This window comes from Pseudophryne corroboree, chromosome 10 (assembly GCF_028390025.1).
Source record: "Pseudophryne corroboree isolate aPseCor3 chromosome 10, aPseCor3.hap2, whole genome shotgun sequence".
Classification (NCBI taxonomy): domain Eukaryota; kingdom Metazoa; phylum Chordata; class Amphibia; order Anura; family Myobatrachidae; genus Pseudophryne; species Pseudophryne corroboree.
The window spans coordinates 164,680,555-164,708,341 of NC_086453.1; the positions used below are offsets into that span (position 1 = coordinate 164,680,555).

At 42.1% G+C, this 27,787-nt stretch overlaps 1 protein-coding gene across 7 annotated transcripts in view; it reads right to left on the reverse strand.

Moving 5' to 3' along the window:
• The window catches only part of MCAM (melanoma cell adhesion molecule), a 909,696-nt gene that overhangs the window by 231,216 nt on the left and 650,693 nt on the right, over window positions 1-27,787 (reverse strand). For 6 of the 7 annotated variants that reach the window (XM_063942918.1, XM_063942922.1, XM_063942921.1 and 3 more), the window contains one exon: window positions 12,521-12,556. The exons of the other annotated variant lie outside the window; for it this stretch is intronic. In XM_063942918.1, coding sequence (XP_063798988.1) covers window positions 12,521-12,556 — 36 coding nt within the window. The remainder of the gene's footprint in view (window positions 1-12,520; window positions 12,557-27,787) is intronic. 7 annotated transcript variants of the gene reach the window in all.

Sequence of the window (27,787 nt, forward strand, 5' to 3'; positions counted from 1 at the left end):
TATGCAGATAAGCATCCTGTATATCCAGGGATACCATGTAATCTCCGGGTTTCTTCGCCAGCACGATAGAGTGCAACGTTTCCATACGAAACTTGGCTACCCTCACAAATTTGTTCAGTAATTTGACGTTGAGTTTAGGCCGAAAAGACCAATTGGGTTTCTGCACTAGACACAGGGTTGAATAATAGCCTCTGCCATGCTGGGACTGAGGCACCGATACAACCACTCCTGTACTCAGGAGGGAACCTACCATCGTTTGTAGAGCATGTGCCTTCAATGGATCCGAAGAGAGTACCGTAGTGCAAAACTGGTGATGGGAACGTCTCTTGAAGGAGACAGCAGACCTGTGAGAGACAGCTTCCAGTACCCAAGCGCCTGAAGAGGTCTTTAACCAGACCTGGGCAAACTGTAGATGTCGGCCTCCCACCCTGGGGTCTCCCACGGGGAGTCCTGCCTAGCCTTGCAGCAGGCTTGTCTTGTTTTGAAGCGGGCTGATGGGCTGCTCAGGGGTGCTTCGTCATGGGCTTGGTGGTCTTGGGAGCACGAGATTGTCTCGGGTAAGTCTGACCCTTGGATTTCCATTGAGGTCGCAAGGAACAAAAAGTGGTAGTCTTCGCCATCTGTGTAGAAGGATTAGTTTGAGGAAGAAAAGCAGTCTTAGCAGCTGCTAATTCAGACAATATTTTATTCAGGTCCTCTCCAAATAGCATGACCCCAGTGAAGGGGAGTCAAGGTCTTCTTGGAGTCTAAATCCACTTTCCACGACCTTCACCACAGTATGCGGCAAGCCAGGTCAGATGAGAATAATGCTTTGGCTGCCATTACCCCCGCATCAGAGGACACCTCCTGAATTTAATAGGCGGCGGTGCATATGTGAGACTTTATTGTTGGGCATTGTCAGAAATATCCTTGGGCAGCTTCTCCTCTAACTCCTGTACCCACGCTTCAATACCTTTTGCGGCCCAAGAGGCAGCTATCGTAGGTCTATGAATGGCCTCTGTGAGGGAATATATACATTTCAGGCATCCCACATGTTTATCTGTCGGTTTCTTCAGTGAGGTGACAGTAGTGAAAGGCAGAGTAGACGAGATGGGTGACGTGAGAATCCACTGGCGGCGGATTCTCCCATTTATTACATAACTCTGCAGAAAGAGGCTATCAAGCCAAAGCCTATTTAGGGAGCGGGAATTTATTATATAGGGTAGACCAGGGTTCCCTCCTGATGTCCACAAGATGATCAGAATGTGGTAATACAATTTTAACCACTTTCTGCTGTTTAAACATATCTGTTTTCTTGGCCACTGTAGTGGAATTCTCATCTTCAGAGATTTGTAGGATCTGCTTAATAGCAACTAGAGATGTGCAGCGGGCATTTTTCATGTTTTGTGTTTTGGTTTTGGATTCGGGTCCCCGGTCGTGTTTTGGATTCGGACGCGTTTTGGCAAAACCACCCTTTCGAGTTTTGGATTCGGATGTGTTTCACTGGAAGAAAATGAAAAAATCACTGGAATTAAATGGCAGTAATGTCGGGAATTATATCAAATGGCAGTACCACTGGACATATACGGAAGTGTCAGTCAGGATGGCACTTTTAAAAAAATAGTCCCCAAACAGCACGATGCAAAGAAAAGAGAAAAAGAGGTGCACTGTGGTCGCTGGATGGCTAAGCTAAGCGACACAAACACCTCAATATCACAGGAATTATTTGTTCTAATCAATGGTATTATTTATTGGTCCAAATCACTGGAAGAAAATGACAAAATCACTAGAATTACAAGCCAGGATCACGGAAATTATATCAAATGGCAGTACCACTGGACATATACGGAAGTGTCACACAGGATGGCACTTTTTAAAAAAAATAGTCCCCAAACAGCACATCATGCCAAGAAGTAGCTGTCCCATATGTACCAAGAAGTAAGAGGGCAATGAGGTAGCTCTATGAATAAGCTAAGCGACACAAGTGTGCGGCACAAACACCTGGCCCATCTAGGAGTGGCACAGCAGTGTCTGATAGGATGGCACTTTTAAAAAACTAGGCCCTATGAGAGCTGACACTGAGCAGCACGATGCAGCACAAGACACTGAGCACTGATGATACTACTGAGCAGTGATACTGAGCACTGATGATACTACTGAGCAGTGATACTAAGAACTGACACTGAGCAGCACAAGACACTAAGCACTGACCAATGATACTGTACACTGATGATACTACTGAGCAGTGTTACTGAGCACTGACAATACTACTGAGCAGTGATACTGAGAACTGACACTGAGCAGCACAAGACACTGAGCACTGACCAGTGATACTGAGCACTGATCATACTACTGAGCAGTGATACTAAGAACTGACACTGAGCAGCACTATGCAGCACAAGACACTGAGCACTGACCAGCGATACTGAGCACTGATGATACTACTGAGCAGTGATACTGAGCACTGATGATACTACTGAGAACTGACACTGAGCAGCACAAGACACTGTACTAGTATTAGTATTAGTGAGCAGCACAAAAGCACTCTGGAATTGTCACCCCCCAGATACCACTGTGACTGGAATGATGATGACCGATGCACAGTCACAGGACACTACTACCACAGCACCCTAAAGCAGCAAGATGAAGCACAAGACACTGTACTAGTATTAGTATTACTGAGCAGCACGATGCAGCACAAGACAATGAGCACTGATACTGAGAACTGACACTGAGAGAACGTAGCCACGTCCTCTCTGTACTCTCTACAATGCCCGAGTGAAAATGGCGGCGACGCGCATCTCTTTATATGGAATCTGAATCCCGTGAGAATCCGACAGCGGGATAATGACGTTTTACCTCGTTCGGGTTTTCCGAGTCAGGCGGGAATAACCGAGCCGGGCGCGGAACCGTGTTTGACATGTGGAGTTCGGTAGGGTTAGGTTCTCGCCGAACCGAACCCGCTCATCTATAATAGCAACCACTAGTGCAGGGACTTTAACTTGTAAGGGAGAATCCTTGTCAGTAACACAGGATTCAGAGTCTGACCGTACCGTATGCTTCCTCTCCTTATCAGATGAAACATTAGAGAGGTTAGTGGATTGTGAGGAGGAAGCAGCCCGCTTAGAGGACCCAGGGACACGGGAGTGACCTGGAGTAGATTTCTGACTAGCCAAAGACTGATTCAACTGCTGCAGCTGGCTAGACAAATTTTCCGCCCAAGGCAGATTTACTATAGGGACAACTTGTGGCGGCAGTGGCACGAGAGGTCCAATGGGGGGGCTAAACGGTCCACCAGAGTCCCCAGGAGGGTAGTGAACATAGCTCAGGGTGGCTCTATTGTAGTCACAGGAGCTGCAGGCTGTATGACATTTAGTACACAGACCATCACACAATATTTCCCCCTCAGGTAAACCTCTGGAGCATACCTTACAACTTACAGGAGCCTCCAGAATTATACTGCCCTTATTGTTAAACATTGTAATAAAGCAACAATTAGGCTAATAGTTCGATGAAGCCAGACAAAGTACACAATCTGCGAACAAAGCACACAACCTGCGTAAAAGTACACAAACTTGTGAACGAAATCCCGTTGTACATGACTGTGACACAGTAAAATATCCATATAGCGAGTACTGTGTACACTATGGGGGTCATTCCGAGTTGATCGCTCGCTAGCAGTTTTTAGCAGCCATGCAAACGCTATGCTACCGCCCACTGGGAGTGTATTTTAGCTGAGCAGAAGTGCAGACGTTTTTATTGCAGAGCGCCTGCAAAAATTTTGTGTGCAGTTTTAGAGTAGCTCAAAACCTACTCAGCGCTTGCGATCACTTCAGACTATTAAGTTCCGGATTTGACGTCACACACCTGCCCAGCGTTCGCCCAGCCACGCCTGCGTTTTCACTGGCATACCTGCGTTTTTTCCAAACACTCCCTGAAAACGGTCAGTTGCCACCCAGAAACGCCCACTTCATGTCAATCACTCTGCGGCAACCAGTGCGACTGAAATGCATCGCTAGACCCTGTGCAAAACTGCATCGTTCGCTGTGCCCGTATGTCGCGCATGCGCATTGCGCTGCATACGCATGCGCAGAACTTCTGTTTTTTTAGCCTGAGCGCTGCGAACAAATAAACATTATGGTAAGAACTTACCGTTGATAACGTGATTTCTCTTATGTCCACAGGTATCCACAGGATAACATTGGGATATTGTCGAGCGACAGCGAAAATGGCACCAACACGGTCACGGGCTTTCTGGCCTCCCAGGATGCATTGGGGCCTCCACTATATAGTCCCGCCCACTGACTCAGTCAGATCAGTTCTTTCGACAGCGATTTTAAGCAGGAACATTAGGTAGAGACCTGTACAGGCGATACGAACACACATGCACACCCTTCCATACAAGAAGGAAGAGGTTTTTAGTGTTTGTCTAGATCCTCAAATCAGATGCGTCAGGGTGGGATCCCTGTGGATACCTGTGGACATAAGAGAAATCACGTTATCAACGGTAAGTTCTTGCCATAACGTTTATTTCTCTGGCTGGGTCCACAGGATTATCCACAGGATAACATTGGGATTCCCAAAGCCCTTTTAGTGGTGGGGACGCCCCTGATTGCACAGGAGGACCTTTCGCCCGAAGTCTGCGTCATGAGAGGCAAAAGTATCCAAGGCATAATGTCTGATGAATGTGTTTATAGAAGACCATGTGGCTGCCTTACATATCTGTTCTGCTGAAGCACCCTGTTGTGCTGCCCATGAAGGACCTACCTTACGTGTAGAGTGTGCAGAGACATTAGCCGGAATAGGGAGAACTGCATGAGAATAAGCTTCAGATATTACCATTCGGAGCCATCTCGCCAGCGTCTGTTTACTAGCAGGCCAACCTCTCCTATGGAATCCGTAGAGGATGAAGAGGGAATCTGTTTTCCTGATGGCACTAGTACGATCTATGTAGATTTTTAAAGCCCGGACCACGTCCAGCGACGCTTCTCCCGCAGATAGTCCCGATACCTGAAAGGCTGGGACTACAATCTCTTCATTCAGGTGAAACTTTGACACCACCTTTGGAAGATAACTAGATCTCGTTCTGAGAACTGCTCTGTCTGGAAAAAAACTTAGGAAAGGAGACTTACATGATAATGCTCCTAAATCTGACACTCTTCTGGCTGACGCCATTGCCAGTAAAAAAATAATTTTAACCGTTAACCACTTAAGATCTGCTCTCTCAAGTGGTTCAAACAAAGGACCCTGAAGAAATTTAAGAACTAAATTCAAATCCCAGGGAGCTGCAGGAGGAACAAATGGAGGTTGAATATGTACTACTCCTTGGAAAATCGTACGTACATCCTGTAGGTCAGCAATCTTCTGCTGAAACCATACAGTCAACGCTGAGACTTACACCCTCAAGGAAGCAACCTTCAACCCTTTATCCAATCCGAGCCTGCAGGAAATCCAAAATTCTAGCTACTTTAAACGATCTCGGATTGTAATTTTTTCCAGAACACCAATGAATATAGGCTTGCCATATTCTATGATATACATGGGCCAAAGAAGGCTTTCTTGCTCTAAGCATGGTTTGGATTACTTGCTTTGAAAATTCTTTAGCCTCTAAGATAGAGGTTTCAACAGCCACGCCGTCAAAGACAGGCGATCCAGATGACTGTGACAACAAGGACCCTGCATTAACAGATCTGGACGTTGAGGGAGCAGTATCGGTGCTTCCACGGACATTCTCAACAGATCTGTGTACCAATGCCTTCTTGGCCAAGCTGGAGCTATTATAATGATTGCTCCTTTTGCCTGTTTTATCTTTCTCACTACTCTGGGTAACAGAGATATTAGAGGGAACAGATATGCCAGCTGAAACCTCCAGTCTACTGACAGTGCGTCTACCAGGACCGCTCCTGGGTCCCTTGTTCTTGATCCGTACCTTGGAACTTTGTTGTTTAGACGAGACGCCATAAGGTCTATCTCTGGTAGACCCCATCTGTTCACCAGTGTCTGAAACACTTCTGGGTGTAGTGCCCATTCGGTTTCCTGAATGGTGTGCCGACTGAGAAAATCCGCTTCCCAATTTAGTACACCCGGGACAAATACTGCTGACAGTGCCGGGAGATGGAGTTCTGCCCATTTTAGAATGGGAGTTACTTCCTCCATCAGACTCTTGCTGTGAGTTCCTCCTTGATGATTGAGGTACGCTACTGCCGTCGCATTGTCTGAGTGGATCTGGACTGGTCTTCCTTGTAGATTGTCCTTTGCCTGAACTAGGGCCAAGTAAATGGCTCTTATTTCTAACAGATTTATCGGCAGGCAATTTCCCTTGCGGTCCATTTTCCCTGGAACCATAGGCTTCCGAGTACCGCCCCCCAACCTTGCAGGCTGGCATCTGTCGTCAGGACTTTCCACTCTTTTATCCAAAAGGGTCTCCCCTTGTTTAAATGGTCTGAATGTAGCCACCACGCTAGAGACCTTTTTACATTTACTGGAATCTTTATCATCTGCTTCTTTATTGTTTGATGATTTCCGTTCCATTTGGTCAAAATGAGATGCTGCAACGGTCTGGAGTGGAATTGCGCATATTCTACCATGTCGAAGGTTGATACCATCAGACCCAACAGTCGCATTGCTGCATGGACTGACATTGTCTGGGCTTGCAACGCTTCCTGAGCCATGACCTGCACCTTGACTATTTTCTTCTCTGGTAATAGAACTCTCTGTAGGTCTGAATCCAATATGGCTCCCAAATGAACCATCCGCTTTGACGGATTCAGGGACGACTTCTCCCAATTTATGAGCCACCCGTGTCTCTGTAAACAAACTATCGTCTGTTGGAGATGGTTCAACAGTAAATCTTGCGACTGTGCTAAGATTAATAGGTCATCTAGGTATGGGAATATTCTTATCCTTTGTTTGCGCAGACAAGCTGCCATAACCACCATGATCTTGGTAAACACCCTGGGTGCTGTAGCTAGCCCGAAGGGCATGAGCTTGGAACTGGAAGTGTTCCTTGAGGATGGCAAACCTGAGGTAACACTGATGTGATAGTGCTATAGGCACATGTAGGTAAGCATCCCGTACATCCAGAGATAACATATAGTCTCCCGGTTCCATAGCCAACATTATGGAGCGTAACGTCTCCATGTGGAACTTCGGGATCCATATGTAGTTGTTCAACATCTTCAGATTTAGAATTGGTCGATATGACCCATTTGGTTTCTGGATTAGAAACAGATTGGAGTAATACCCCTGTCCCCTTTGTGATGGAGGTACTGGGACAATCACACCTGACTGCAGTAATTTTTGGACTGCTTCTTGCAGGGCATTGGCCTTCGACTCTATACGAGACGGGCTGGTGCAAAAAAATCTTTGAGGAGGCTGCCTCCTGAATGGGAACCCATACCCCTGAGATACTACCTTCTGCACCCAGGCATCTGCTGTTGACTGCTGCCATGTGTGTGCAAATTGCAGGAGTCTGCCCCCAATCCTGGAATTCTCCAGGCGGAGGCCCGTCTCTTCAGGCTGAGGATTTCTGTTCAGGTTTGGAAGCTGGCTTTTTGCTAGCCCACTGCTTCCTACCCCTGGATTTAAACTGGGGTTGTTTAGGCTCCTCTTTACCTTTCGCTTTGCTTTGCCAGCAAAATGAGCGAAATTTTAAACCCTTGGACTTAGGGTTATAGGTAGCCGGAAATCTGACCTTCTTCGATTCAGCCTCTGACTCTATGATATCCGATAAAGGTTTTCCAAATAATATATTACCCACGAAAGGCAATGCTTCCAATTCCTTCTTGGACTCCGCATCTGCCTTCCAGGTCCGTAGCCAGACTGCTCTGCGAGCGACTACTGCCAGGGCTGAAGCTTTAGAGGCAACAGTGCCTACATCAATGGCTGCTTCTTCTAAATACTGGGCAGATTGTCTTAAACGGCAAAGACGATCCTCTTGCTCCCTAGTAGGAGAGGGGATGTCATTCTCTAGTTCCTCTATCCATTCGCCCATTGCCTTTGCTACCCAGGCCGAAGCCATAGCAGGTCTTACCACTGCACCCACAAGAGAAAAAATATTTTTCAATAGGCTCTCTACCCTTCTGTCTGTGACATCATTCAAAGAGGTAGATGACAGTGGCAAAGCAGATTTATGCACGAGTCGCAGAACATGTGCATCTACTTTTGGAGGAACTTCTCTCTTAGAACAATCTCCAGCAGGAAATGGATAATAAGAATCCCATCTCCTAGGAATCTTATACGTTTTACCAGGCGCTGCCCAAGACTCATCCATCATTTACGTCAACTCCTCTGACGCTGGAAATTCAGCTTTCACTGACTTTGTTCGTTTGAATACAGGTGCTTTTGCTTTTAACCCTGTCTTGGCTGGTTCTTCCAGAGAAAGCACAGCCTTTACTGCATTAATGAGTTCAGCTACATCATCTGAACTAAAGCTCTGCGACTGATCATCATACGGAGTTGAATCTATTGTTTCCGCATCATCATCCGATGTATCATCTTGTGTAGTCTGCCATACAGACGTATCTGTCTTAGTCTTACCTGCCCCTTGGTTGCTCGTAGAGGCTACTGGAACCAAACCATAGGAAGGGAGCTGCATGTATGGGTTCATAGTGTAACCTAACCCTTGAGGTGGTGCTACTGGAGCTAACCTGTCCGCTATTGAAGACAGAGTCTTTGCGAACATATTCCATGGTGGCTCTACTGGAGGTTGAACTAACTCCTGTTTTTTACTTCGCTGAAAAGCAAAACAATTTGCACACAACCCCTCATAAGTGACCAATTGATTCATATCAATTACCCCTGACTTACAAGAGAAGCATGTTAGGGCTATGGGAGTGCTTGACAAATTCTCCTCATCACTTTTTCCGCTCACAGACATTTTTTCTGATATTGACTACACAATTTTGTGACTGAAAAACACCCTATAATCAGTATATAGAGGTGAAATCAATCTGACCACAGTGCACCTGATTTGAGGGTCAGAACAGGACTGACATTACACAGAAAAGTCAGCACGCATACTAGCAGTCAGTCACATGTTAAAGCATTAGACATTGTCATATGAGAATACAACCTCCATAATAACTTATACATAAGTAGGAAAATTGTACTTCTGTTTAACTGGTTCTTTTTTCAACATAACATGCAGAAAACACAGTAATATACAGGTCTCATATGCAATAGGTACTAAAAATTAACAATGCACACTAAGAAGTAGAAGGAATTTTTAGCACTGTATACCCTGCCTCCAGAGAGCGGGATACAGGGAGACTCACCACACTTCCATATCCAAGCAAAGACGCTCGTAAGACGCTGAGTGGATTCAGACGCTACTGGTGTACACTGCCGCTCTTGGTAACTGATAACGGACACGGACGCTCACCAACGGACACAAACGCTGAGCGACTCCACGTGCATGCAGACGCTAAAGGCCTGCGACTCGGTCTGGGCGGGTTTATATCCAGTGTACACAACCGCAGCGTCTAAGCTGCGACCGAGTAACCTCGTGGTAGCGTCTGAGCCGGAAGTGAGGTCATTCAGTTCATGAAACGAGAGACACGTGGGAACTGGCCATGAACTCGGAGGAGGGGCGGCCAGGAGAGCGTCTGAAACCCCCTGTTGACTTAAACTCCCAGGATCGCGGCCTCTACCTAGTCCTGGCGCCTATGGTCCCAGGAACGTAGCGCTGTCACACTCGAGATGTTCGGCGCATCAACACACTGTTTGCAGTCTCCACCAAATCAGTGTAGCTGTGTCCTGACCCCTCCAGATTGAGGAAATCCATAGAAATCCATAGTCTCCCCATGCTCCGGCCACAGCCTGGTAACGTCTGCTGGACCTGCTAGAACATCCGACACAGACGCCCGTCGAGACAGCATTGTACCGCGAAGGTAAGCGTTGTTGCGACCCGGTGGGGAGTTGTTGGAGCGACTCTTTCTAATATGCGTTTAAGATGCTGTTAAGAGAAGTCGCTCAAAAACCAAAACAGTAAGTCTATAAAAATAAAGTAATGAAAACTTGAAGCTGCTTTCACAGCAGCCCTGTGACCATGCGGCTCCTGCCGCACCAAGCAAAAAAATGATCTGACTGAGTCAGTGGGCGGGAATATATAGTGGAGGCCCCAATGCATCCTGGGAGGCCAGAAAGCTTGTGACCGTGTTGGTGTCATTTTCGCTGTCGCTCGACAATATCCCAATGATATCATGTGGATAATCCTGTGGACCCAGCCAGAGAAATGCAGCTAGCGATCAACTTGGAATGACCCCCTATATTAGAGGACCCTGACGCACCTAGTCCCTTCAGGTACAGAATATAGTGATAGCTACCTTAGATGGGATAAAAATGAGAGTGAAACCATGCAGAAGATACAGGCACACACAGTCACAGGCAATGCAGAGATTATTATAAGCACAATAAAACTGCACTGGACTAGTATGTATATATAAAAATATATATATATATATATATATATATATATAAAACACAGTGCGGTCCTAGACCAGAGGTATATATCAGAATACTCATCATACAATATATTCTGTAACAGGTACACTCTTTCTTAATTAACGCTGTCTGTATGAAGACATGTAGAATACTCAAGTGTCTGTAAAGTCTCAGTGCTGTGTACAGGCGTCTTTACAGGGAAGACCTTGCCCTGTAATCCCAAAGACCAGCAGCATCTATGCTCAGAAGATGGCGCCCAGGAACTGTGGGATAGTGTGAGGCAGCTCCAGGGTGGGAAATCTGAGAGGAGATGGCGCCCTGAGCCGGGGGAGGGGCTACAGGTCAAGCTCCGACTCCGCTATGCTGGACCTCACTGCCGGTACTATGGAGCCTTACCAATAGGGGCGTTAGTACTCCCGACCTGTACTCCTATGCCCTGGCGGATATAGTGGGGTCCCTGCTCTGTGACAGTGTCCATGCCAGCATCGCAGTCCATCTCCCTAGACTGCGATCAGGAACGCGATTTAGTGGCAGGTTCCACCTGGGGGACCCTCTTACCTCCTCCCTTTGTAGCAGCCACGCAAACCAGGAGAGTGTCTGCTACCATGTGCCTAAACTGGAGCATCTCCGCCGCAAGTACCCGGAAAATGAGCTGCGGGATTATGCAACGCCGCTTGGGAGGTGACAGAGACGCGGCACTGAATGTCACCTTGACATAACAGTGCTGCGGCCCTTGAAGTCTTCTTAGCTTTTTCAGGGCTGCCCAGTGCAGGCTGCCTGTTAGATGACCTGCTGCTCGAAACTGAGCTCTCAGTGCCTGGAGGCGGGGTTATAGAGGAGGCCCCAATGCATCCTGGGACAGTCAAAGCTTTGCCTGATGGTGCCTCTATATCAAGATCCCGCTCTACACCCTGATGTTTCACTGTGGAAACCAATGTACCCTGCTGCAGGAATTTTCTTTTTTCAACCTCGGAAACTATGTAATTACAACACACATGGTAGAGTATGTACTAAAGCATACAGTACTCCAATGAAATTATCAATTATAGCTGAATACTTCAATTCACAAAATTCAAATGAAGGAGGTGCTACTGGTTGGAACATGTAATGGTACAGTAACACAAAGAAGATAAGCAGTGGTTCCTGTATGACAGTGCACAGGATTGCTGTAGGTGCTGAAGAAACCTAACTTTTATTTAGGCATAACTAAAATGAAAAAATAATAAAACCAGTGAGAAAATTATAGAAAATAACTGTGAAGTAATAGAAAGGCTGTTCTAGAACACAAATTATCCAATAATAGATACAGCATACTCAACTAAATTATGTTATTGAATATTTTATTATAATAGCTATATCAGTAAACGCAGGAAGTCTATTGTCAGAGTTAACTTTGTCTTTTTCTCATATACAGATTGAGTTTCCCATATCCAAATATTACGAAATACGGAATTTTTTGAGTGAAAATGAGGTAGTGAAACCTTTATCTGATAGCTCAGTGTACACAAACTTTGCTTAATACACAAAGTTATTAAAAATATTGTATTAAATGACCTTCAAGCTGTGGGTATAAGGTGTATTTGAAACATAAATTAATTGTATGTACACAAACTTTATTTAATGCACAATTTTTTTTCAAATATTTGCTAAAATTACTTTCAGGCTGTGCATATAAGTTGTATATGAAACAAATGCATTCTGTGCTTAGATTTGGGTGCCATCACCATAATATCTCATTATGGTATGCAATTATTCCAAAATACAGAAAAATCCGATATGCAAAATACTTCTGGTCCCAAGCATTTTGGATATGGGATACTCAACCTATAATGAGTGGAGTAGAAATGGCTAATGAGGGTATTGTATGATCACAAAATGTCACATGACCTCTGATTCTTAGAAAGACATATAAACCAAAGCCCAATTTGGGCATAAATCAGTTAAATGAAAGAACCTGCATTCATAGTGTACATTCAATGGTGTGCTCTTCACCACATAAACAGTATTTCTAGTGGTTAATTAGACAGCAATTCATTGTAAATAGAAAATACTGAGTACAAAATGTGTGGTCAGCTTCTCTTATATTAAATTGTCTCACCTGTGTTGCTGATCGGAACAACCGTAGTTTCAGATTCTGTGAAATGAAGTGAGAAACAGACTTAAATTAGCAAATACATTTTTTTAAATGCAAAAATAAAATTTATGTTATTGTATTTTTTTTCTCATTTTTTTTTAAGACAATTAATACTTTAATGACTCTATGGGGCTAATTTAGACTTCATCGCTAGGCTGCATTTTCGTACAGTGGGCGATCAGGTCTAAACTGCACATGTGTATGCGCCGCAATGCGCAGGTGCATGGCACGGGTACAAAGCGGATCGCTGTTCAGCAATGGGTTTGTGCGAAGGATCTGTTCGCACAGGCGTTTGCAAGGAGATTGACAGGAAGAAGGTGTTTGTGGGTGGCAACTGACCGTTTCCTGGGTGTAGTTGGTAAAACGCAGGCGTGTCCAAACGTTTGCAGGGAGGGTTCCTGATTTCAGTTCTGGTCCCAGACAGGCTGAAGTGTTCGCAGCGGCTGAGTAAGTCCTGGGCTACTCAGAGACTGCACAAAATATTTTTGTACTGCTCGGCTGCACATGCAATCGCACATTTGCACAGCTGAAATACACTCCCCGGTGGGCGGCAACTATGCAAACGCAGGACTGCAAAAAAACCCTAGTGAGCGAACAGGTCTGAATTAGGGCCTATATTCACAAACCATTACAATTGAGAATACTACGAACAACACCAATAGTATCGGAAGTATTTTGGATATTGAATTTATCCGTATTTTGAAATATTTGGATACCATAATGAGATACAGTATCTTAAGGATAGGACCTGAGTCTACACACAGAATGCATTTATGTTTTGTATACTCCATTTAAACGGGTTGCGATTGATATGACGACGATCAGAGTACCGACCGCGGCATCCCGATGGAGAGAATGCTGACAGAGGCTAGGCAAGTATACTTACCTTCCCCTAATGCCCCCCTAACTCTCCCTTCCCCTCCTAAACTAACCTCCCCCCCCCCCCCCCCCGCAGCTAACCCTTCCTGGTGGTGCCTAAACCAACTGTAACACTCCCCTCGCAGTCTAAACATAAACGCCCCCTCCGTTGTCTTACGTCTCCGACGGCCCAGCAAATGCATGGTATGTGATCGGGTGTGGATCATTAGTGTCTAGGTCGACAATGTTTAGGTCGACCACTATAGTTCGACAGTCATTAGGTCGACAGGGTTGGAAGGTCGACAGGGTTTCTAGGTCGACATGTGCTAGGTCGACAGGTTAAAAGGTCGGCATGAGGTGTGTGTTTTTGTGTCATTTTATGCGTACAGTGACCGGGAAGCCGAATTAGTGCACCGTGTCCCCTCGCATGGTGCTTCGCTCTGCTACCGCTTCGCTCGGCACCGATTACCGTTCCAATCGTAGTCCACGTGGATTGTTAAATATGAAAACATTTAAAAAAAAAAAAACCTCATGTCGACCTTTTGACCTGTCGACCTAGCACATGTCGACTTAGAAACCCTGTTGACCTTCCAACCCTGTCGACCTATAGTGATCGACCTAAACATTGTCGACCTAGACAGTGTCAATCTTCAAACCGGATCCCCTGTGATCTAGTCGGGACGTTGGGGCCAGCATTCCGAGTAGTGTCAGGATTCCACATTCACATAGCCTGAAGATCATTTTATACTGTTTTTTTTTTATTCTTGTGTACACATACATGAAATTAATTTATGTTTTATATACACCTTATATACATAGGGCCTGATTTATGTTTAAGTAAAGCAAATAAGCACTGCAGGTGGGGCAGATGCATACCCCACCAACTGTCTGTCTGTCCCATGGCTGTCAGTGTCCCGCGGTGGTGGTGGTGGGGCCATATTTGGGGGAAGTGTGCACATTGTTGCTCTACATTGCAGAGCAGCAGGAGTATTACAAATGTCGTGCACAGTGCCAGGAGGGAGACCATGGGGAGACCAACATCTCGGAGAGTGCTGGACAAGCCCCCCCCCCCCCCCCCCCCCCCACAGTGATACGATTGGATGGGCCCAGCAGGGTCCCATCCCCTTGTCCAAAACTCTGCCCCTTTCACGAATCTACGCCCCTTCAGATTTGCGAGCCCAAGGGGTCCCACTTTGTACAGCTACAAAGTTGGGAGGTATGCAGATGTAACATGCAGAGAAATATAGATTTATAGGGTGGGTTATATTTTTTCTGTGCAAGGTAAATACTTTTGCATGTAGCACACAAATATTAGACAGCTTTATTTTTACAATGCAATTTAGATTTAAGTGTGAACACACCCCACCAAAATCTAAATCTCTCTGCACATGTTACATCTGTCCCGCCTGCAGTACAACATGGTTTTGCCCAGTTTCTTGATTTTTTCCCTTTACTTACAAACATGACTTAATAGCCTGAAGACAATTTTATACAAAATTGTAATAATTTTGTGCATGAAACAAAGTTTGTGTATACTGAACCATCAGAAATCAAAGATGTCACTGTCTCATTTGCGCTTAAAAAAAAATCCATATTTTGGAATATTCTGCTTTTGGGAATTTTGGATATAGATTCAATCTGTACTTCTAAAAATGCTATTTACATAAAAAAGTGGCAGAGATGATTTTTACAATATACAGATATAGCCACGGTCATTGTGGCTGCGAATTGGGTGCATGGGAATTCCCAGAACGCCTAATTGCCCCCTGCCAGGCTGAGGTTTTTGCTGCTTAATGCAATGTTAATGGCCGCAGGTGCGACTAACTCACATCGTGTGGCTACATCTGTAGGGCCTAATTCAGACTTGTACGCTAACCTGATGTGTACAAGTCAGATGGTGGACATGAGCCGAATGGGTCATGCCTCCTCGAACGCAGTGTCTCCCTAAGCCTCAGCCTGATTGACAGACTGAGGGCATTTGGGGGTGGGGAGGGAGCAATGACCGGGTCTATTCCGCAAAACAGAGATGCGTCGCCTCTGTTTTGTAAGAGTGCCGAGGTCAGTGTTTGCATCTGGTGACACAGATTTACTGATCTCTGCTGCGAATCTGAGACGGAAATCTGAGTAACCTGAAAGTTACTCAAATGACCGATGGTAACGCAGTGTGATCCAATAGTGCATCTTGAGACGCACCAGCGGATCACGTTAGCAGTCAGGAGGTGTCTACTTTCACCAGACGCCTCCGGCTGTATTTGCATATGAGCTGTATGGTAGTGCACAGCCATTTCCTTGCGGCTGTGCAATAGTGTGCAACTCTGAATCAGGCCCCTAGTTCATGTTACTAATACACAAATAAACACATATTACAATTATTTATTCAAAATATTCCTACTTAAATTAATCAGACAGGGCAATATTCAGTCAGTCTGAAATTCAAATTTGCTTTTTTTCTCTCCAAAATTTAATCTCTGCGACCTATTCACAGGCAATCGCATTTGCAAATGTCAAGCTTTTTTCACATTTGAGACCAATCGGATGCAGTCATCATTAGTAATGGAGCTTAATAGTCATCACTATCAACTTAATACTTACAGTATTTATCACATTAGTAGAACAACTTTACGCTGCGTTTCGCTATTTAAGCTTCATCACAGGCAAAAATCGATTTGCCTTCCAGATCCACTTCTTATACCTACTGTTGATGCATAGTGACCAATCCTGTTCTGGTCTCTGATATGCGCTCCTATCACTGATTGTCACATCATTCAGCTCCCGCCTCTTTCCCTGGATTGATGGGAGTTCACCAGGCCCGGAGCTGGATGACGGCGTGTGTAGGGAGTGACTCACACAGCTGGTCATATATAGACTCAGCCACGGGTAACCGAGCACTGATCTGAAGGCGCCTGAACTCGCTTACCAGAGCTTGTTTCTTTACATACAGTATAAATATAAAGTAGTGTTAAGTATTTAGTGGGGTATGAAAATATATAAATATCATCACTATGCACTGTATTCATACCATGAAAACAGTGACGTTTAATACACCGGGTCCGTGTCACATGACCGAGTTCTCTGTTTAGTGCAGAGGCAAATATAAGACATTTTTAGGGATCGTGGATCACAGATGAGAGGTATGATTAAATTATAATATATGGTGGTGATGAATATCTATGTATATCTCTCTTTCCCATAGTGTTTAGTTGGTACAATTGATACAGTAATAATTAGTTACATATCTTATTAAATTAATGATATTCAATAAGTGTGTTTGTTCCTCTGTGTATAATAAATGGACTTAATAGAATTCTCAATTTAATTATACATGTGAATTTGCAATACAAGATGTGTTTTTAAATTCTAAAAATCATGAGTGCATGTTGATGTAATAAAAACAAAATAGAAAAATTATGAATAATAAAAACTTTATAATTATAAGTGTTAAGTGGTAGTGTTTGTGTAAATAAATCCAAAATTAAATGGTGAATAAAAAAATACATCAAATAGGGACATGGAAAAAAAAAACATTATAAAGTGACTCTTAATAATTCATAAAATAAAACAAAACTTTTTTTCTTGACTAAATATAACAACTTTATGGGTGAGATTCAAATGATATATCACGACCAATTTACTATCTAAAATGATCTCCGTTATCGCGCATGTTGCGCCCAAAGTAATCAGGTTTAGCTATGTAAAGGGTTGGGTGCCTCACTACTCTGGGGGTACAACGTCCCTGAGGGCAAAAACAGAATGGGTGTGGAAAGGGGTGAAAAGAATTGAATCCCGCCCTATGTGTGTAGTTATTATTATTATTATTATCCTTTATTTATATGGCGCCACAAGGGTTCTGCGGCGCCCAATTACAGAGTACATATGCACATAATCAAAACAGGAAAACAGTGACTTACAGTTGAAGACAATATAGGACAAGTACAGGGTAACTAAGCATAACTACACCAGTAAATGACAGAGATAAGTTCCAGGTGGCCAAAAAACTGCGTGATTTGGGCAGTTGAGGATTATTAAGGTAAGAAAAGGATAAGCACATGAGGGAAGAGGGCCCTACTCGTGAGAGCTTACATTCTAAGGGGAGGGGTAGACAGACAGGGGTGACACAGATGGGGTACATAGAGAGCGTGGAACAGAGGGTTAGGATGAGATTTGGCTGGGTTTGGTAAAGAAATGGGTCTTAAGAGCCCGTTTGAAGTTTTGTAGAGAGGTGAAGAGTCTGAGGGGGAGAGGTAAAGAATTCCAGAGGAAGGGAGCAGCACGTGAAAAATCTTGGCGATAGGAGTGGGAGGAAGTAATCAGAAGACAGGAGAGTCGGCGTGCATTAGCAGAGCGAAGAGGACAGGTGGGAGAGTAAAGGGAGATAAGGTCAGAGATGTAAATGGGAGAGGAGTGGGTGAGTGCTTTGTAAGTGAGTGTGAGAAGTTTGAATTGGATTCTGAAAGGGAAGGGATGCCAGTGAAGGGCTTGTAGGAGAGGGGAGGTGGACGTAGTGTGTTTGGTGAGGAAGATAAGCCGGGCAGCAGCAGCTGTTAAAGGTTGTTGTGTGTGAGTTAATCTTTTGTAAATTAGAAAATATAAAAAATATATAAAGAAGATAGATATCAGTATATAAATAAAAAAAATAAAAATGGTCCATATTAAACAGCAAGATCTATGTGACAATCAGAGATGTTTATATTGTAAAATCAAAAGGAAGAGAGAATCAACAAGGCAAGTGATTAGTTCCGTGATGTGTTATCTTCTGGGAAGAATATAATTTCCCTTGTAAGTCTGAAGATTGTCTATACAGTAAATTAAAATGTATTGGTTAATATGAGAATCATACCACACATGAATATATCTTTCATAAATCAAGAATATATAGAAGAAGTAAATATTGGTAAGAAAATTGGTCCATATTATGCAGCGAAGTCTATGTGATAGTCAAAAATATTAATTTTGTCCTGTCCATGATCAAGAAATCAAGGAAAAGAAAAAGTAAAGTAAGTGATATGTTACATAATATAGAATCTTCTAAAAAGAAGAATATAATTTATCTTATGGATCTAGGAATTAATAATAAATAAAAAGTGTATTCATTCCTATGTTATATGTATAGTCTGAGAGTAGTGTCTTAATTCAAGAACTAGTGGGACACCATTAAAGAAATAAATCATATTTATATTGTGAATTGGTGAAAAATGGCTGTAAATTGTGCCTAATGTAATTAAACAATGTTCTACCTATCTAAGAAAAGGCGTATAACTATTCTCATTGAGAGCATAGGGTGTCAATGTGTTCATGAGAAAGATAAGTCTTGTTTCTTGTTTAAAATCTCCTCCTCTAATGTTCAAACTAATTTTCTTCATTCCATATGTTATAAGGACATTAGGGTTACTCTGATGGTATTTGAGAAAATGTCAGGCTATTGCAGTTAACAGTTTATCTTTTTCTGCATTTCTTATTTGTTCCAGGATCCTCTGCTTTAGTGGTCTTTTCATCTTCCCTATATAGGTCATAGAACAAGGACAGTGAAGATTGTAGACTATTGTCGATGTATTACAGTCAATATATTCATTGATGATCCATATTTTCCCAAATTTAGCTTGATACTTGTTGGTAGTTTTCAATGTTGGACATGCTTTACATCTTCCACATTTTGTTGACCCTTTCTTTATAATGGACAGTTTTTTAGGAGTACTGAGATAGCTATGTACCAGGATATCACATAGATTTTTTGATCTTCTCCAGGTGATTTGAATTATGTTTCTCAGAATTTTTGCCAGGTCAGGATTAGTTTGTAAGATATCCATATGTTTATAAAGGATTGTTTGGACTTCTTTCTATTCATTGCAATATGTTCCCATGAATCTGATGTTATCTTGTTCATCCTCTTTTTCTTTTCCTTTGGGTTTTGGGGTTAATAATTGGTCATCTCTTTGTGTCCCCATAGGCTTTTTTATTGTTCTGTTACTATAACCATGGGCTTTCAGCCTCTGATTCAGTTGTTCTCATCTCGAAGGTAATCTCCGAGCAATTCCGCTTCATACAGAGAAATTCACCCTTCAACAAACCCTTGAGGGCCGATGGATAGGGAGAACTTTCACAATGTAAAATACTGTTAGTGGAGTTTTTTTTCCCCTAAAGAGATCCGTGGAAATATGACCATACTCCTCTAGGCTTAAATTGATGTCTAAAAAGTTCACCTTAGTTTGACTTGCTTCGTACATTAATCATAAATTCACGTTGTTGTAGTTAAGTTTTTCCAAGAATTCTTTAAATAGCTGAATGTCACTGTCCCAAATTATCAACAGATCATCAATATAGCATAGCCACATAACCACATGTTTAGTATACCAGTAGTTTTCTTCCTTAAACACCCATTCATGTTCCCACCATCCCAAATACAGGTGTGCATAAGTAGGGGTACACATAGTCCCCATAGCTGTGGCCCTTAGCTGGAGGTGAAAATTGTTGTTACAGATGAAGAATTTCTTGGTGAGCACGAACTGCAGTAAGGTAATAAAAAAGTTGTTTTAAGTCATTATTCCTGTCCATGTTTAGAAAATATCGGACATCCTCAATTCCATAGTCATAATGTATACTCGTGTAAAGGCTCTCGACATCACATGTGATAAGCCACGTGGTCTTATTTTGGAAAATATCCTGTAGCTTGCTGAGGACATCTGGAGTGTCTCTTACAAAAGAGGATAGTTCAGATACATATTTTCTCAGGTGGAAATCAAGGAATTTGCTATTGTTTTCCGTAAGGCTCCCCATCCTGGAGACTATGGGTCTACCAGGTGGATCTGTCTAATTTTTATGTATCTTGAGTAGTAAATATAGGGCTTAATTCAGACCTGATCGCTGTGCTGCAAATTTGCAGAAGTCTGCGATCAGGTAGTCACCGCCCAAGGAAATTGATAACCCGCCACATGCATGTGTATGCTGTACAAAAACTTCGCCAGGCAGCGGACATCTGCAAATCTGCTCACAACTCACTCACTATCTAATGATTTTTCCATACTGTGCAGTCTGTGCGTAGCACAGGACTTGCTCCTACAGTGAGATACAAACAGGCTGATCTGGGCGGGAGCTGACATCACACACTCTCCCAGAAAACACATGGGAATGCCTGTGTTTTTCCTACACTCCCAGAAAACGGCTAGTTACCACCCCAAATGTCTGCTTCCTGTCAATCACCTTGTAATCAAAATTTTCTAACCATCCTGTCACTGTTTGGCGTCGCACCTGCACATTGCAGTGCATACACATGCGCAGTCATTCGATAATCGGGCGCTGTGCGATTTCACACAACAGTGATCAGGTTTGAATCGGGCCCCTAGTGTGGGCACTTTTGGATAATCTTTTTTCAGAAATGTTTTATCTTTTTTAGATACAGTATGACTCCTGCAGTTTTTGCTCTATGATGTTATTATAAGTATACAGTAAAAAACATTTCCTAGTGGGATTTAAGGTAAGATGTTTATAGCAGGTCTTGTCATTAAGTTGTTTCAATAGTTCATTAACTCTGCTCTCGAGGCCACAACACTACATTTCTCCCTTTATCTGAGAGTTTGTTGATTGTATCATCCCATTTCTTCATGTCTATCATTGCTTTTTTTTATTCTTCACTGAGATTATATTGATATTTCTGAATACTTTTATTTCTCTGCAGACGATCTAATTCTTTGCTCTGTATAGACCTTTACTTGAGGACAGATCTTAAAATCTGGTGTAAGCATTGATTTATTTTTTAGTGGGGTCTGTGTGGATTTCTGATTGTGTTGGAATTCCAATAGTGACATCCTTATTCAGTTTTTCATATGATGGTTCCGATTCTGTATTTCCATTTAGAAATATTTTTTTTTAAAGCAGTTTCCTGGCAAATAAGTAGATGTCTTTTCCAATTCAAATCTGTCAAAGGATTGGGTAGGTGAATATGGAAGGCCTTTATTGAGCACTTGTATTTGTGATGGGATTAATGTTCTATCGGTCAGATTAATGATTCTGAGTCTTCAGCGTCTATTTCCTGTAACGCCAATGGTTTTTTGGTTCCTATCTCAGATCTCTTAGGTTCCTCTATCCACTTCTTTTCTCTTCAGATCTTCTTGAGTCTTGTCCTATAGTTCCCCCGTTTTTTTTGGGTACTGCTCCTAAAAAATCCCTTTGTTGTTTACGAATGGGGGTCACGTCTTGTGTGGATTCGTTGTCAGATGAATTTACTTCAGAGGTCCTGTAATTAAATCGGTTCTCATAGGTGTGTTTTCTTATGTTGTTTCACCTATGTACTCTATAGGAGGCAAAATCATTTCTCACTCTGTAATTTCCCTTTTTTCTGTCAATAGCTTCCTTTTCAATTTTATCTAGTTCTAGTTTATATTTATCATATGTCTTTTGGAATTTCTCCAAACTCTCAAAGTTTTTTTTTTTTTTTTATTAGCTAGAACTGTTATATCTTTTGTGAATTGATTTAATATAATTTCATCATGTTTGATGAAAATATTGATTACATTTAAAGAGCAAGTGTATCGCTGGCTAACTGAAAAGATGGAAATACACCTGGTCTAAGGCCCCTGGGAGTGATTGATTGTTTAACATATTTCTCAAAGGTAATTTTATGCCAGAGGCTTTTAGTTTTCTTTGTCATTTTCTGTTTAAGTTGGTAGAGATCATTAGTTCAATCTCCCTGAAAGGAGAAGGAGTCGGAATCATGTTTATCAAATACTGTACCCAGACAATTTTTTTTATTTATTTTGTCTATCGCTAAGATCCCAGCTGAGGCTAAAGATAGTAGTGCTGGTATCTGAAGTGCTTGGAGTTGACATGTTTATTCAGTTAGTGGGAATCCGGAATGTCAAATTGATTAATATACATGATATTTCCAATATAAAAAGAATTATAAAGAAATAATGTACAATTATGACATGTTGAGGAACCTGTGCTGACCAAGAGAAAAAGTGTGATAAGTCACTTGAGATACAGATACTAAGAGTGTAAAGGCTGCACAAGCTAATTGGTATTGATCATATATACAGAAATTATACCCCCCAAATTCCTTGTCATACACTTATTAATTGTAATAGGTGGGGGTGCTACCACAGGTACATGTAAGGTACATCAAATTACTAGGAGGGGGAAAAAAAATTCAAATAAATGTATATTGGACATTTCTTTTCCTATCCTATGATTCCTATCCAATTTGGGGATATAATTTATGTGTATATGATCAATATCAATTAGCTTGTGCGACCTTTACACTCTTCAATACAATACTTTACACTCTTCAATATCAATACTTGAGCACTGGTGGTGATTAGTACTTCAGTGAGTGTGATTTAACCCTCCGTGCACAAGCATGTATATCTTAAAACTTGGACTGTGAGAGGGCTTTGAAAATTAGGTTTGAGAAACACTGGCTTATCCTAGGCTCTCAGTGACTCACACCAAAAACAGAGCAGTAACTAAGGGTGTGCAAGTGGTGTCATCTCTACCCAATGGTTCCTGCATTTGGCTTGAAGCTGCGTGGAAAGTCAACTTGCAACCAGTATTGCTGTTGCAGATATGAGGATGCTCTTGGCAGTGCTCTACTTTCCAGTTGTGGTGGCTCCCCACCCTCAGCATGACCTCACAATGTCACATGTTCAGTGGGGAAGGGCCAGCACAAGGTATAGTGCTGCTCTGCACCAGCACTGACCAAACGTACGGGAAAATGCATTACTAGGTAGAATTCTACCAATGTAAAATCCAATGTTGTTTGCGGAATAAGGTTTTCAATTAAGGGGTTTGTCATAAGTTACTATTAGGCAGAACTTAAGCTATTACATTTTCCAACACTACCTTCTAATTTTGCAGGCCTGCAGATAGTTGTGCAGATTATTTGTATTGGAATGGGAAGCAGGAATTCTGGAATGATGAATTGGCACATTTAGTCAAAATTAAATGATCAGAACTATAAAATTTCAGATGGGGGCACACTGCGTACTTGGAAATTAAAGTTGCGTGTATATAGAGTGGGACGTATGTCCGCTTATAAAAATTGCCATAATTACCATCAGCCTGCATTTACATGTGAATGCCCAGTTGATGCCCAGCTGCACCCACTCAGCTGCAACTGGAGATATGACTGAGATGCCTATGACTCAGAACCCCTGTAGTCACTCAAATTTGCGTATGCATGCACAATGTGAAAAACCTGCGTAAATAAGGCTGCAAAACAGATGTGTGCATTTACTTCTTTGCACATTCCTGTCCCCTTTACACCAGAGATTTATCAGGCTCTCTCTTCACTCATCGGGAATAAGGCTTATAGTGATGCTTTCAATAAGTTACTGATAATAATGCAATTCAAAGTCTCAGAAGCTGCTTGCCCACTATTATTTGTCTTAGCCATGGCAGAAAAAGGAGTATCTAGTGGCTCCCTAGACATCCTATAAACCTTTGATTTTATATCTACTACCCACAGAACTCACTGGCTAGCTAGAGCAGGTCTGACTAATCTAGGTCCCAAGCCAGTGGAAGTTCCCAATCTTACACATTGTGATCTATTTATTCCCGACTTTATAAAGCAGGTTAAAATTTGCTATAAGGTCTTCAAATCCTTTGCAAACATTAGGGACCTGAGGGCCACCATCCCTTTCACCAGGAGTTTGACCCGAGACAGCAAGGAGCACTTAAAGGAGGTTTCTCTTGGACATGAGTCACAAGGGGTGCAGTGTTCAGCAAAGAGAGAGGATATAGTAAGTCACATTTATGCACTCCCATTTGCTTATCTTACTCAAGCAATAGCTTTCTGGAAGCAGATGACCACAGACAGGTGGTTATTAAAGATCATTGAAAGAGATCTGTCACTCATTGATGGTTAAGAGAAACAGACACTGAATTGCAGGAAAAAGACAAACAAATAAAAATAATAATAAATAAAAATAGATACTAAATGGTTCAAGAAAAAAGTGGCTAGTAAGTTCATACTGGTATTAACTATTTTGTAGTCTAATAGGAGGAATTAATATAACAGAACATGGAATAGCGATCTTAAGACCCAGGTACTGCGTGGCGGCAGTCAACCCTCATCCAGACTTTACGGTCATGAATTATCAATAAACTAATGAGAAGAATCTTAACTGATAAGACCAATAATAGTAAAAGTGGACTTACAGTACTTATCTAATTCCTAGTTCTCAAGATGTACAAAATCTAAAGTTTAATTTAGTCCTTTCGGGCTCAAAGTGTCGAGTTTAATAATCCATACGGATTCCCATATACTTAATTGTTTAAACCTATTTCCTCCTCTTTTTGTTGTATTAAACTGTTCTACTCCCATTAACACTAAACTAGCGGGATCACTATTGTGATAATAATAGAAATGACAGGACACATTATGTTTGAGTGACTTGTTTATAATATTGTGATGATGTTCCCTGAATCTATATTTTATAGACCTGGTTGTTCTCCCTACATATTGTAGGGAGCATGCGTACTGTAGAACATACACAAAATAGGTGGAGTCGCAATTGATAAATTGTTTAATAGCAAACACCTGCCAATTGGAAGAGGAGGTGATACTGGTAATCTTATTGGACATATGTTTACAAGTTAGACATATTGCTTTATTACAATGATAACATCCTAATGGTTTCGGTGGTAACCAAGTGATAGTATGATTTTTAGGTTCAGTTTTTAATTCACTTGGGGCCAATATGTTTTTCAAGTTTAAATTCTTTCTATAAGTAATTAGGTGTTTATCCTCCAAACATTTATCTAGAATAGGATCTTATTTTAATATTTGGTAGTTATTTTGTACAATTTTCAGAATAAGTGTTGATTTTACATTATATTTTTATATAAATGCCACTGATTCTTTCTTAAAGTGGTCATCTTTTAATCCCTGTTTGGTATCTGAACTCCCTCCCTTAAACCCCCCCTAAGGATGTTTTTTTGTCTTTATCTATTAATAATAATTCCTCTCTTTGAATAGAGATAGCGAAGTTCCTAGCTTCCTCTAATAGGTGTTTTGGATAGCCTCTCTGCCTAAAATGGCTAAACATTTCTTCCATCTGGAGCTGAAAATCATGATCATTACTGCAATTGCGTCACAATATAACAATTTGGTTTTTAGGGATGTTATCGATCCATGGTTTATAGTGTCCACTTTTGTACTGGAGATGATTCTTAGCATCCACTGGTTTATTATAATTAGAAGATATTATAATATTTTCTTGAATTGAGAAGGTGATATCAAGATAATTAACCGATGTGGGGTGAAAAGAATATGAAAAAGTTAAAAGTGTTGGTGTTCAAATAATTCACAAAATCAAGTGCTCATGCCAAACCCCCATTCCAAATAATAAATAAATCATCAATATAAAGGCCATAGAGGACCAGATTCTCTCTATATGGGCCACTCCAGATGTACTGTTCTTCGAAGCAGCCCATATAGAGGTTCGCAAAACTTGGCGCGAATCTGGTCCTCATGGCCGTCCCTAGTGTCTGTAAATAATAAGTGCTATCTAACAAAAAATAATTGTGAGGATAAAGGAAATAGCGTGAAGAACAAAGTCGCATTGGGAAGTGACATGGAATAACCAGACAATGACCTTTTCACATAGAGCTGGTAAAGTACCTATCGACTCCGAACTTGTACGTAGGATAGCCACAAGTGGGAAGTATTTTCGTTACAGGTATACACGTGGGATCAAAACCATGTGGGCTGGAAAAGTGTCGCAGGGGTATTGTGCCCACATCATCCAGCCCGATACTTGTACTGAGCAAATGAGAGAACTGGGGACCGGTTTCTTTATAAGGAAAATATGTGATAGGGTTTAGTTGCATTTTGTCCCTTATGTTCTTCCAGATGATGCCTACTTCATATGTGGAAGGAAAGCGTAAAAGTGGCTTACTCTGAGCTCTGAAGGGTAGTGTTATATTGGCAGAGTACTACCAGAGGTTATGACCATTGCACATGACAGAATGAAAGATATTCACCACAACGCTCAGACTCCTTATACTCATACACATTATGAACACATTGTCAAGAGACACCTCATAGATAGGACAGAGCACTCAGCCTCTGATTTGATCTATGAATCCACCGGGATTCAAATTCTTCTTGCATTAGATATCACCCGTACTGCCAGAGGAATTATAAATTATAGGTACATCCATGCGCTTGCGAACTTGATAGATAATATCACTGAGATGTATGATGACACCTTCAGGTATACAGGCAGGGAGTTACAAGCCTACAAGAAGGAGCTGATCCAGCATAGAATGGTCCTGAATTATGTCACGGCTGTGACAGGTGGGTACTGTGTTACTCTGGCAACTCAATATAGTGTGCAGTGCTGTACGTATATTATGAATAGTACTGAAGACCCAACGGAGATCATCGATCAAAAGATGGACGAGATCTTGCAGTTGAAGTGGGAGTTCAGATGGAAGCACAACCTTACCTTGACGGCTGTGGGTAATGAATTGACCGGCTGGGCCTCATGGTTGAACCCTCTCAAATGGTTCTCTGGGTTAGGAGAGTGGGCGCAAAATGTAATTGCGAGTGTGGGAAAGTTTCTCCTCTGTATCCTGGGTGTCGTCATAATTATTGGTCTGATAGTCAGATGTGTTCGAATTTTGACGCAGCGCAAACATAGGACAAATTTGATGAGTCTAAGGAGTGAGGGTGTTGTAACAGCGGCAGATTTGATTTATGACCCATCCGTAGAAAGTTTTGTGATAAGGATTGTAAATGAATTTCATGGCCTGTTTCTTTCACCATTTTTATGATTTCTCCTCTACCCAGAGACATCCAACCGGAAAAGACATACCCACATTTATGTAAATGTATATTCATGTGTCTTACGCTCATCTCTGCACTCTTCAGTTAATGGCACACATAGTTGATAAATGTTATCCACATATAATAGCATACACATACATGTCCCCTCCATGTATCATCAGATAAATGTGCTCCCCATTTATTGGTATAAGAAGCCGGAAAGGCAAGGGCTAATGGCCTTTGCCTAGAAAGAGCTCAGTAGTGTTTGTTTGCTCATGTACAGACCCTTAATGCGGGATGAGAAGGATTTAATGTATACTTCGCAGTACCTCGAAGCTTACTCAGAACATATACGGCACGATGATACATGCCCCTCAGATATTAATTCATGCATACATGCTTTTTCCTATCCCACTAGGCTATACATTTCCTACCTACAAATCTCCCCCGGTCACTTGAACTTTGTATATAATGTATATGTAATACTTTCAGTTTAATTAGTTATGTGTGGCAGTTATTGTTTACTGCCAAAGGGTGGACTGTCTAAGTCGAAAATATTATAGCCACATGCATCACGTACAAACACCACACAGAGTGGCCTGCATGCGGGT